The sequence below is a fragment of the Orcinus orca genome, chromosome X (genome assembly GCF_937001465.1).
Source record: "Orcinus orca chromosome X, mOrcOrc1.1, whole genome shotgun sequence".
NCBI classification, from domain to species: domain Eukaryota; kingdom Metazoa; phylum Chordata; class Mammalia; order Artiodactyla; family Delphinidae; genus Orcinus; species Orcinus orca.
The window spans coordinates 29,856,453-29,870,515 of NC_064580.1; the positions used below are offsets into that span (position 1 = coordinate 29,856,453).

The window sequence follows — 14,063 nt, forward strand, 5'->3', positions numbered from 1 at the left end:
GCCATACAGAGAAACTTAGATATTCAAGCCTAGGTAAAATGTACATTTTTACTTAGTCCTTCTTAAGATTCTCTCTCCCTGTCTGTCTCCCCCTTTTTTTGCCAATCCATATTTTAGAGAGTAGATAAGAGATGTTTACATCACAAGCTGATGAGGAAATATCTGAGATAGACGTTTTGGCATACCTTAAGCGATGCTTTTGCCATCTAGAGTTAACAAGAGAGAGAGTAGAAGGGAATATATTCATAATTGGTTAGTGTTTCGCTTTGATAACTTTAGTGTGCCTTGGATACGACCCCAAACTTGCAAGATGTGTAAACATCCTTCCACTTTGATTAATTATTTAAGTATTCTCTAAGGAAGATATCATAGTATAGAGACAGAATCCAGTATCTCTCTTGGTCTGGACTCCTGTTTGTATGACTTTTACATTTATTTCCAGCACATTTGGAATCAACTGATTGATGTCCCTCCATTTAAAAAGAAAGTCAATTAGCTCTGTAACAAAGAGAGCAACTTCTTTTTTTTTTTTTTTTTTTTTTTTTTGGCAGTACGCGGGCCTCTCACTGCTGTGGCCTCTCCCGTTGCGGAGCACAGGCTCCGGACACGCAGGCTCCGCGGCATGTGGGATCTTCCCCGGACCAGGGCACGAACCCGTGTCCCCTGCATCGGCAGGCGGACTCTCAACCGCTGCGCCACCAGGGAAGCCCCGAGAGCAACTTCTTAATCAATGCAAAGAAAAAAATCAAGGAGGAGGACAGAAATATTCTGCATTACAATTATTTTCTGTAGTAGTTACAAGCAGGGAATCTCAACTCCAATTCACTAAGCTGAGTGATATAGGCAAGCTACTTACACTCTTCAGTTGTAAATGGCCATAATAATAGTGTCTACTTCCTGGGGTTGTCATGAGAATAAAATAAAATTATACTTATAAAATGTTAACTACTGTGCCCAGCACTTACAAATGTTCGGACAGTATTACACCAGAGCACATCAACATTCCTGTACAAATGCTACTCCGGGTTTCAGAAAACAAGAGTTTTTCTGAGATTCTTGGGAACCAGTTCAACCACCACAAATCGTTAAATAAAAAGTTACGGCTGCAGAAGAAAAACTATATTTTCGCAAGTGTGCTCATCAGCATCTTGCAAATACTGTGACAATTACAGGAAAATCGTATTATAATTATGAACTAGTCTTCAGGAGACTTGCTGAACATCTTCAGTGTAACTGAGTCTGTGTGCACGTGTACGTGTGCGTGTGTGCGTATGTGTGTGTGTAACGTCGCCACTGATGAATTCAACCTATAGTTCAAGTTTGCTGTGAAGTGTTAGATTATATTCTGGAGCTCAAGGATATCAAGGACTACCACCCAGAAACGCAGCTGTGAACCATCAAAATCCCTCAGATCTGGAAACTGGAATGGGTGGGAAGGTCACAGGAAAAACAGTAAGATTTTAAATGGGTAATTATTTAATTTGGGGAGAGTTGCCTTTATTCTGGAGGAAGGCAAAATAATTAGGAAGATCAGCTCTCTCTAATTAAGATAATTTACAGGAATAGAAAGGGAAGCAACGTTTAATTTCCGCAATATTCCAGGCACCTGACATATGTTTTAGCTACTATTTCTGAATGCGTATTACAGGCTAAATACTTAACAGGCATTATTTAACTTAATCCTTGCAGTAACTGTATGAGGTAGATATTATTGATTCAACTTTGCACATGAGCAAAACTGAGGCTCAGAAAGTTTCCCAGCGCCATATAACTAATTAATGGCAAAAACTGGATTTCAACCCAAGGCTAGTTGGCTCTATGAATAAAAGGTTAAATCAGGCCTAAGCTTGCCTAGAAGAATGACCAGAGAATTTTGTTTTCCTAGAACTATGGAGTTGAGGTAACTGGGAAAGTTGTACCTCTTTTGTTTGCTAACTAGAACTGCTCTTAGGCTAGTGGAGGAGGGGCTGTGAATCGATAAGCAGGCCTTTATCTTCTGTTACTAGAATGGTATTAAATATTGGTGGGAAATCGTGGCTAGAACTTCTTTGTGTCAAGTGGCCCACACTGACCCTGGCTCTTTCCCCATGTGGATAAGGGGCAAATGTGTGTATTTTGGGTGTTTCTGGGCCACCCAATGACATAAAGATTCCATGCCAGCATCTCTCATGCTTTGTATCCTTCTACACAGCTAAGTAAATGTAGTATTAGATTACATTCTACTGCATCTGTGAGTATAATTGCCAATTTGATCCCCTTGCAGCTACAGTGATATTGCAGGCTCCAATGATTGTTATATCCTGTCACTAAAAGTCATATATCCAGCTGAAACACAGACTGTTTAGCAAAATAATCCTAGATAAACAGCTTGTGATTAAAGCCAACCTATTTCTGGCATTAATATCAGAGATCATGAAGTTAACTAAAGCAGTTTGCTTCTTTTAAATGGATTTATAGGATCACAAACTTGTACTGTGAAAAAATTATTTTACTGCCATTTTAATTTTTTTTCTTTACTTTTATTATCCCTTTGTTATTATTAAAAATTCCTCTGGAATAAGAGGCTTTATCAGCTATGCCAATGAAAGATATTTTTACTGGCTGAAAAACGGATCATCAAACCCCTGATGACAGGGCACAGCGATACTAGTTAGGATCAAAGTGAGAGAGGAAGAGAAAAAAGGAAAAATAAATAAAAGGACAAAGAGCCAGGGACCACCTCTGCACACAGGTTGTCCTGGACAACGCTTTGGTGGAATCACTGTGTGCGTGAGAGCGTCATTCTATCACGTCCGTTAAGTAATAAACAGAAGAAGGGATGGAGAGAGAGAGAGCTGTGCGGACAGCAGATAAGGCAAGTCCCTTAATCCTAAAAGAGAATGTTTTTGGTAGCCAGTCTTATGTGACAGCTAGTCTATTTCTATTTTATCTGGTGGATAAACCATTTCTCATTAACGGTAGGACTGTTAGCAATAAGCAATGCTCCAGTAATTGAAGATTTGAACAGCAGGCTTAGTCACCTCTTGAGGAAGAAAATGCTAGACGTCTTAAAAAAAAAAACATGGGATAACAGATTCTGGGTTTTAACCTCTAAAAAGACATACCTAAGGAAACAAATGTTCTATTGCAGCTACTTTTACCTTCGCTGTATGATAGTCTCACCTGACGAGCTTTTAGAAATTGCTGGTGTCAGGGCCCCATCTCAGACCAATAAAATCAGAATATCTGCTCCAACCCCAATGTTTTCATAAATCTCCCCAGGTGATTTTACTGGGCAGTCCAGTTGGAAAGAACATGGACTCTGAGGAGAGGTAAAGCTGAATTCGATTCCTGCTCATCTTTCTATTGGCTGTGTGATCTTGGTTTTAGTAAAGCTCTCTAAGCCTCAGGTTTTCCATCTATAAAATAGGATAAACTGCCCTAGAATTATTGTATAAAAGAAATGTGAGGTTCCTAAAACATGGTTGTCCTACTTAAATTTTAGTTACATTTTACCAAAAAGAGCTTTGCATATTTGAATTTACATCACTGGTGATAAATTAGAAAAATATTTTTAGGGGAAAACTGTGTTTTGATTTGAGGTAAAAGTTTACTCAGCAATATTTTTTAAAATCTCACAAGAACCATACTGCAGAACAATTGATTATTTCTAAAAAGTAAAAACAGGAGATTTCAACCATCTTATTAAATTTTAATAATACATAACATCCCCAAGCACTTAATAGCTGTTACAGTTTCCTCATTTCTCAAGTAGCTAGCATATGACCCACTAACCCCACAAGTTTGCCATAAGCCAATAAATCTAAGAGTGTACTTTATTATTTTTAAGTATAATCACAAGACTACTATAAAGTCTCTGGTCCCTTTCATAAGAATTAAATCCCATTTTTATGAGAATTAAATTATCCTGTATTAAGAAATGGCATCAACCAAGACTCTAGTTCATTACTATTTTATCCAAATACTACTGTAAATTAATATATTTTCACCTTATATTTCATATTCTAGCTGTTAAATGGCCCATGCATTTTTATAGAGAGAAATTATTTAATTGGAAAACATATGTACCAACCTGATACCTTTTTTCCCAGCACTCAGTTTTAAGGTTTTCAAATATCCATTTGCAAGTTCTATGATATATCCTATTTTTTTAATCAAACACAATTAATTCCATTTTGAAGACTGTGAAATGAACAAAAATGTCCCAGCTATAAGCAACATATGCTTTACTTTCAAATACCATCATTGACTTTATTAAAACCTCAAAGAAATTTCCAAACTATGCCATTTTATTTTCATTTTCCATAATTGTTTAAATATTCAAAATATTTTTTTTTATAAAAAGGTCAATTTATTATACCTTTTGTTTGGTGGGATATCAGTGCCCTTTAAAACCCTACTATTCAAGTACAAATGATTATGTTTACAAAGTATTTACAGTTTCAGTCTTCTTCCTTTATATTTTAAAACACAATAACTATCTGGTTACAATAGTGAACAAAAAATCCTGAAGGTGGCAAAAGGGAAAGCCTCTGCCTTAGGAGGCTCACTGCAGCCTCCTGCTTCCCCTGGATCCTCCAAACACTGCCCAGCCTCCACTGGAACAAATGTCTCTGAATTAAAGAAAAACTGGGTGACTGCTTTCCATGGTGGCCAATTCTAGATTGACAGTGTTTTGGCTGCTGTCTTTATATTTTATGTTCTGAAGATTTCTCTCATTCATTACCATTGCATTACATGGGAACCCTGTTCTACAAGGTAATGTGGAATTCTGCCAACAGTAACAATCTGAGGAAGCCTGGAAAACAACGTCCTAAACTTACACTTAAATTGGGAAGGTTTAGTTTAACCTTTAAAACAGAAGGCCAAGAAAACAATATACTGGAACTTTTACCTAAATGACACTATTGAAGACTATGAGGTCACTGGTGACATCAAGATGTTACTAAATAGAGTGATACCAGTAAAACTATTTTCTGTCCCATATTTTGCAATAGGGAATCGCTGAAGAAAACACACTTCTTTCACTTACACAGTAAGACAGGGCAGGGGTTCCACACCGCAAATATTCAGACCCCAGTTCTGTTGTCTTAGAAAGCTTTTGAGAGATTTTTCTAAATTCTCTTCTAGTGTTCTAGATTAATAGAGGACGTTTATTCAGGTAGCTATGTCTAGGATATTCTAAACACTCAACATTTCACCATCATCTACAAAGAGACCTTCAACACTCCATGAAGGATAAGAACAAAACCAATAGGCAGCACAAATTAAAATAGGCTGAAAAGGAGAATTCCCTTTTAGTTCTGCACATTTGAGGATTAAAAAAAAAAAAAAAAAAAGTAGGAACTCTCCTCAGACACGAAGCACAGAAAGCCTCCTGCATGCCGTACTCTCTCATTACAGCATGTGCTGAACCACAATGAACAAGTGAGAAGGCAAATTATAGTGTTCTGTTTTGGCAAAATGCTCTTAGTAAGTCTACACCCTCCCATGATAAACAAGAAACACAAATATCAACTACAAAACACTTTAATTACTCATAGTTGCTAATATCTCATGTATTACTTAAGATATGAGTTTTATTAAAATCATAACAGAGGAGCAACACATATTTTTTCTAATATATTTCCTTAACAGTCTAATGGACTCCTAGTGATGATACCTGGGGACACCATCCACAAGATATGTATTATATGTCATTCAGCACTGGAACATGGTGGATGTATTTCCCAACTGTTTAAACAATTTATAGATGGCCTGTCATTCAATATTATTTCTCCTGACTGCATAGGCCTAGGATATTATACTTCCCCAACTTAAATAAAAAACAGTTGTAAAAACCATCCCGGTAAAGTAATTAAAAAGAGATTCCCAGTTACCTAGGCAAGGATTACACTCAAATGCTTCTGAATATATTTGGTATAGAACCTCATCCACTATGCAAATCTTAAATCACATGATTAGACTATATTTCATTATTTAAATTCCACAATCAGGACTTCCCCAGTGGCGCAGTAGTTAAGAATCCGCCTGCCGATGCAGGGGACACAGGTTCAACCCCTGGTCCGGGAAGATCCCACATGCCGCAGAGCAACTAAGCCCGTGTGCCACAACTACTGAGCCTGTGCCCTAGAGCCCGCAAGCCACAACTACTGAGCCCACGTGCTGCAACTACCGAAGCCTTCATGCTCCATGGCCTTCAAGCTGCAACTACTGTGCCCCCGTACTGCAACTACTGAAGCCCACACGCCTACAGCCCATGCTCTGCAACAAGAGAAGCCACAGCAATGAGAAAACCATACACCGCGACGAAGAGTAGCCCCTGCTCGCTGCAACTAGAGAAAGCCCGCACACAGCAACGAAGACTCAATGCAGGCAAAAAAATCAAAAATAAAATACATGCCACAATCAAGTGAGAAACTATATTACTTAACTGTAACAATGAATAATACTCCTCTTATTTTAACAAATAAACTCCTAACAGAAATAAAAAATATAAATTGGCTGACTGTTTTCTATAAGAGCAAAATTGGATAAATTATAAAAGAACATAAAGATGATGAGAAAATACCAAATTATGGTATAAAGGGTAAATTCAGGCCATGTACTACACACGCAGATATCATTTTTAATGTTTGGAGGTCTCTTTATTGTCTAAACGGGTGAATTTGGGACAGTTACATTCAATTATTTCTGTCATCCAAACAACCAAAATGGATCAGCAGAACAAAAATCACTTCAATTCATTAGTGACTGGCTCAAACTGTCCTGAAAAATATTCATTTTCTATGTTATCTGAACTAAGAATAAGGTAGAAAATAGGATATCAAAAAGAGATGTGAAAGTCATTCTCTCTTTCTCTTCCCCCTCCTTCTCTCTCTCTCTGTCTCATGTGCCTTTGTTACCTTTTCAGGCTACTGGAAACTATATATTAATGTATTAACTTTTTAAATTTGTTTCAATAAGCAATCTGAAAATTCTCCATCAGGAAACAGGAGATCACAACAGTAATATCTTAATGTTAGTATAATCATCTCTATCACAATATTGATATAGTATCTTTTTTTTTTTTTTTTTTTTTTTTTGCAGTACATGGGCCTCTCACTGTTGTGGCCTCTCCCGTTGCGGAGCGCAGGCTCCGGACGCGCAGGCTCCGGACGCGCAGGCTCAGCGGCCATGGCTCACGGGCCCAGCCGCTCCGCGGCATGTGGGATCTTCCCGGGCCGGGGCTCGAACCCGTGTCCCCTGCATCAGCAGGCGGACTCTCAACCACTGCGCCACCAGGGAAGCCCGATATAGTATCTTTATCCTCATTTTTATGCTAATATTTGTATACTATTATTGGTAACCTTTTTACCCACATAGAAAGTTTTCATTTATTTATTTTGCTATGTATTACAAAGTACTGCCTCACTGCCCCTTAAAGATTTTTCTCCTATAGTAGCAATGATAAATCTGAGGATGCCTCAAAGTCATCGGCTAAAGTCATCTTTAACTCAAATGCATTCAAGTATGTTAAAGTGGCAGTGGACAGTCAAAGCTAGTTGTGCAATGTGTCTGCCCATAGAAAAAAAGGTGTGTAAAAAGAGCAAGGTTCAAGATAAAAACCTAAAAATAGTCAAGGATATTCTAATAAGTACCCTTACTCTAATGATATGCAGACTAGAAATATGTTAATCACATTTCTCTGGACTTCTACACTGGCCATCAGTTTTTCTAAAGCCTCATTATGTATCATTGCTAGTCTCTGTTCTAAGCAATGCTAATAGAAGTATATATTTAAAGTATTTAACACAGTATTTCCCAAATTCCTTTGCTAAAAGGTTGTGTTGAATATACATTAAGCAAATGAGATGGCAACACTAAATCTACTAATGTAGTCCATTCCTTTGCTAATACAATAATGGCATCTCTAATTTGCTCATTTCAACTGCAATCCACTGATGTTCAAAATTAAAAAAATATTTTCATTATTACATTTAACACTATTAAATGATATAATTTGGTTTTAATGATCAAATTTTAATATCTTTTAAAAGAAATGCTGGAAAAAGTGGTCTCCTGCTGACATAATAGGAACATTATTCTGCTATTATCATATCTGTATAAGCAGTTGATGATACTTTCTATTTTCTGTAGTAGAGTAAGCAGACTAAGAACTGTTCTTCCAAGAAACTCAGGATTTAGTTTTAGATAATTACAATGTGTATTATCTCTAAAGACACTCTGTCAGAGATAATGATATACATCAACAAAACAGTACAAAGGAACATATATTTTGTTACTTTGTCATCAAAAAGGCAATGGCCATTTTAATATATGTACTATTAAAATACTTTTTTAATATATGGAAAATAGAATACTCTGCACTGCAGAGAGTTTGGCTCTAAAGAGTGTGAGATATTTACAATAATAACTTCTAGTTGAAATGTTATACACATGAGGAACACCAGTATATTCCAACCTCATTAAATTCTCTGAAAACAAAGATATTCCACAATGGGTTCTAGAAAAAAAACAATCTAAATGATATGAAATGAGTGTGCCTGTCCATAAAAAGTTCGAGTTATTTATTTTAACAACACCCTTCTGAGTTGGTATGGTTTTACTCTTTCCATTTTAACTTAGTGTAAACTACTTATTACCATTTCTTGTTGTTAATGGTATCAAAATGCGATGAACAGAACAAAGCTGTTAGAAACAAAAACGCCACTTGCTCAAACGATATCAAACCCAAAAAGAGGCCTTAAGGACTTTCTCCTCTTTTATAGTAAAAGCAATATATTTTCTCTTGAATACTTTTTTAAAGACTAATCAGCTGCATGCATGCAAAGTGAAGTCAGAGACCATTTATTCACGAGTAAAACTTTCCAAAAGGTAGAGCTAATTCGTGGAAAAGTAGACTCTAAAAGCAACTGAAGGACTCCCCTGGTGGCACAGTGGTTAAGAATCTGCCTGCCAATGCAAGGGACACAGGTTCGAGCCCCGGTCCGGGAAGGTCCCAGATGCCGCGGAGCAACTAGGCCCGTGCGCCACAACTACTGAGCCTGCACTCTAGAGCCGATGAGCCACAACTACTGAGCCCGGGTGCTGCAACTACTGAAGCCAATGCGCCTAGAGCCCATGCTCCGCAACAAAGAGAAGCCACCACAATGAGAAGCCAGTGCACCGCAACGAAGACCCAAGGCAGCCATAAATTAATTAATTAATTTAAAAAAATAAAATAAAAACAACTGAAGAGTGATGCAGGGATTAGCCAGGCAGAAAATAGAATCTGTGTCACCATCCTCATGCTGTTAAAATGAAGTGGATTAAAACCAAACTAATTGGCTTGTGAATGTCATTTTGAGGTTACAAATATTTCTTGAAAGCCCTAGTGTTCATCAAATTTGACTCTCATCATTCATTTTTCATTCTAAAGTTACCCTGGTAAGCCACAGATGATGTGCACATCATCTTGCCCATCACAAATGGAAATGACTTACTACAGTCAAAAGTCATCTAGAACCGGCACAAATTTTTATCTCCAATTTTTTTATTACTTTTAGAACATCTACACTTTGTTATTCACAAGGAAAAGCTGACAAAGCATTCTCTTAATGCATAAAGTATTGTGTGGATTTGCAAACAAACCAACTTGTTTGAAACTCAGGGAAGCAAACAATGCACGTGAAACCCACAATGCACTACTGTGCGTGTCTTACAGGGAAATCAGGAGAGAGAGTGAATTGAATGATTCACAATAGGATATGTTTTGAAGGAGATAAACCTTTTATATCTATAAGCATAAAGATGCATAAATTATTAAATTTTACCCTACTAGTACTTGTTTTTGCATATGTTAACATTTAAACACACCAGAAACAGCTCCTGAAATTGCTTATGCTAATGCCTATTACTACTCATTTTAAAAGGCAATTCCACTTAAAATCAAACCTCAGGCCTCAAAACACCAATTAAGGCCAAACAAAGCATACCAAAGTCGATATATGCAAGATATGAAAAGCTCCAAATTATATTTCAATGACTTTTTAATTTATAAATCAACCCAATCAATAAAGCATATGTTTAAAATTCTAAAAACATTTTTGGGCAGGTATTTTTTAAGCCAAATATAACTTCAATGCCCCCAATAATAAAAATCTCCCCAAATATAAAGCTAAATGTTTCATTAGCCTCCTAAGGGGCATATTAGATATGAAACGAAAACTGCTTTGGGGAATAGCTGACATCGTCATGTATAAGCTAAAGAACCAATAATTGGTTAAATAAAAATATGAACTTCTGAAAGGTAATTACTATACAGGACATGCAAGAAGTCTGTTGAGTCTCGCCTGTTAGATACACTGAATAGCCTGTTCTAAGTCTTAGATTCTAAGAGATGCTATTCTGTGTTTTGCGACTAACTAATCAGTAAATAAAAATCCTTATGATTTGGTTAATTTTTTTCTTTCAATTATCACTGATATCGTCTCTTGAAAAATACTGAGCAATAATTTTTAAATGCATATTTGAGTATTTCCCTAACACACTGGCAGGAACTGATAGACACTTAAAAATATAATTTAAGATTTATTCTGAATCCTTATCTTATTGAAAGCCAAAAAACCTTTAATAAACCAGTTTAGGAGACAGAATGCTCTTGGAAGGGAGTCCATAAATAGCAAAAGTTTTCAGATCGAAGAGTTTACTGGCAAAATGAAACCATAAGTGGTAGTTTGATCTCTATTAATCAGCTTGTATTTCATACTGTACCTGGTTGACTTTGAATTATCAAGTTTGAGATATTACAATGGTGTGCCTATATGACATGCATTTCAACATACACTTTCCATTTAGGAGAACATATGGAATTGGGTGTATCAGGCTATTTTATGCTATAAAATATATTATTTATTTAACTGCCCTTTTCTGATTATAGGCTTATCAATCTATTTTCTGACTGTGATGTGGATGCCTATCTAGGTTCCCTTACTTCATTGATTCAAAGGAGGACTTAGAGATCAAAAGCCATTTTATCACTTAGCAAGGAAAAGATCTATTTTAAACTTACTCTTACTATTTTACGAAAGGATAAGGCACACACAAGAATATCCCAAACAGAAACTGACTACCATATGTGGATTTAACGAAAAACAAAAAACCTATTAACAGGCTTATCCTTCAGATTCATACACTATAGCTTTCACCCTCAGGGGCTGGAGTCATATTTTCATTATGTCTGCCCTCTCTACCTCACTAGAGTATGAAAAAACACATATATCAATCGGTACTAAGAGTCAATAGTGAGGTAACCCTCCCCCAATCCTTCAAAACAAGGAAATATGATTGATACAACTGCTCCCAGCTAAACTGGGGCAGGAAGGACGCTGACCATCTACTGAAGCAATAATAAGAGGTTACGGGAGTCATGCATTATCTAAAGGAGAAGAAACATTTCTAATGAACTTAATCTGATTCCAACTTCACAAACATTTGTATTGCTATAGTTTTCCCTTCCCAAGTCCATGTGCTTATCAAGAGCAATATAGAGGTCAATTAGATATGAGTATTCTGGTTCTTGTGATTGTTAAATATTTCATTTAAAATAAATGAGCTTCCATTTTGATTGTTATATCATTTTTTTTTCATCTGGTTTAAAGTTAACTCCCCCACCACTACCACCACCATATGGATCTTCTATCAATAAGATGAGGTAATCAGGTTTTTGGGTCTATAACACTAGATTAGATTCTGGCTGATGATAAATTCACCAGTAAAAGGCTATCCTCTGAGTTATTTCAGAACTTTTCCAGATGGGACCTATGACCACCACTCAAGGATCTCCTTATTTGGGATACTCAAGGATCTCCTTATTTGGGATTGATTCAATACTCCAAAGAAAAAAGAATTATATAACCCTACCCAAATATCAGCTTGTACTATATTGCACATATCAATCCCACTGACACTGCCTCTCCAACTTCTGGGTTTAGAGTGTGGTAAAGCCTCAAGAAAGTTGAGAATATAGTCTGCAATTCCAAAGAAGTTGGCAAATTTAAAAAGTGCCTCATGGGCTAGAAGAAAAGCAGAGGTCAGGAATTATTTTCCCTCTAATCCATGTGTTTGTAAGATACGACTATGCAGCACCAGAGATAAGGATGAAATTTAATTAAGTGTAATATTATAAAAATATAAATACAGTACTGCCTGTGAACTAAAGAAGCAGAAAACAAATAACCATTCAATGGAGGACTTCCCCCAGAGTGACAAATTACAACAAAATCAGCGTCAGGAATAGATTTCCTGATTTAAACAGTAAACCATGTTGCCTTTTATGAAGTGTATGAATGAAATTGGCAAGAGTAGCTAATTATTTATAGCTGATTAGTCTATCAAATCTCTTGGTAGAATAAGCAAAACATGAACTTTTTATAATTATTTGGAGTCAATATACTCTAAATGCAGTATACTTCATCTGTGAGGCATATACATTCTAAAGGCTTGAATTTTTTTTCTAAAGTTTTACATTTTAGTTTTAGATATTGGTATTCTGAGAACTAAAATCATGTATGACAGTTCATAATGTATTTCAGGAAAACAGAACATTTTAAATGTACTTGGAATACAGAAAAACACAATGCAGAGTTTCTATTTTGTGCTTACTTTGTGGAAATGTTAAGCCTGAGATGATCAACATTAAACTATGCTAATAACAGTGGTAGTTTAGAAATACACCAACCTTCAGGATCCAGTAGTTTCTCTATGCCTAAATGATATTTGGCAATGTTGAATGCATGTTCCAGTCGTTGTGTGGCTGACTGCTGGCAAACCACACTATTCCAATCAAACAGTTCTGGCCTGAAACACACACAAATATAAAGACAAATATAAATCAACTTAAAATGTTTCATGAGATTCACTTCAATTCTTTCGTAGTTCCCAGACCAGGGATCGAACACATGCACCCTGCCGTGGAAGCACAGAGTCTTAAACACTGGACCACCAGGGAAGTCCCCAGTTCTGATATTTGACTGACAACCCATGCCCACATTCCTTAAGAGTTGAGTGTTACTCTTTGGTACTCCTCAATAAAATTTCTCATTTAGACAAGTCACAATTTTAACAGAAAATCCTGAAGAAAACAAAGGAGAAATTATTCTATGTTATCCAAGCAACAAAAATATGTTCATCTCATCCAGTCTCATGGATTTGAATACCAGCCATTTGCTGGTATCTTCTAATTCTATAAGCCTAGCCCAGACCTCTTCCCTGAACTTCAGACTCTAGATCCATCTGCTTACTCAGTAGCTCTACTTAGAGTCATCACAAGACTCAAGCATCCAACACTGACCTTCTGATACTCATCCGCATTGTACCACCACAACTCACCTACCTCTCTTATAGTTCTCCCTTTCTCAATAATCAATGACAAGGTCAAACTTGTAGGTACTCAGCAGAGAAACCTTGGTGTCAACTTTGATGACTCTTTTACTCTCATACAACACTTAGTTGGAAATATATCCAGAATTTGACCACTTCACACTATCCTCGCTGCTAGCACCATAATCCAAACCACCATCTTAGCCTGCATACAACACTGCATTAGTTTTCTAACTGCTCCCCTATTCCCACCCTTGCCCTTGTTAATCTATTCTCAGCAGAGCTGTCAGAGTGATCTGGTAAAATGTTTCATCATAACCTTCTCAAATCCTTGCTATCGAGGGAGTAAAATTCACTGACGTAACTGCGACCTACAAGGCCCTACATGGTCTGGCTCCCCATTAACTCTCTGATTTTATTTCTTGTCTCCCTCCTCGTATTCCTCAAACAGGCTAGATAGTTTCCCACATCTGCACTTGCTGTTCCCTATGCCTGGAATTCTCCTCCCCCAGACACAGATATGGCTCACTCCTCCACTTCCTTTGGGTCTTTACTCAAATGTCACATTGATGAGTCCTTCCCTGCCCTTCCCCCATCTAAAACTGCCTGCCCCCAAATCAAACTTACACAGAACCATTTCCTATCCCTCTTAATTGCTTTATATTTTTTCTCATTAGCATTTAACTACTATTTAACATATT

The 14,063-nt window shown here is 36.8% G+C and overlaps 1 protein-coding gene across 1 annotated transcript in view; it reads right to left on the reverse strand.

The window, feature by feature from the left end:
• The window catches only part of DMD (dystrophin), a 2,251,544-nt gene that overhangs the window by 1,732,140 nt on the left and 505,341 nt on the right, over positions 1 to 14,063 (reverse strand). The window contains exon 7 of the mRNA XM_049704774.1: positions 12,722 to 12,840. Coding sequence (XP_049560731.1) covers positions 12,722 to 12,840 — 119 coding nt within the window. The remainder of the gene's footprint in view (positions 1 to 12,721; positions 12,841 to 14,063) is intronic.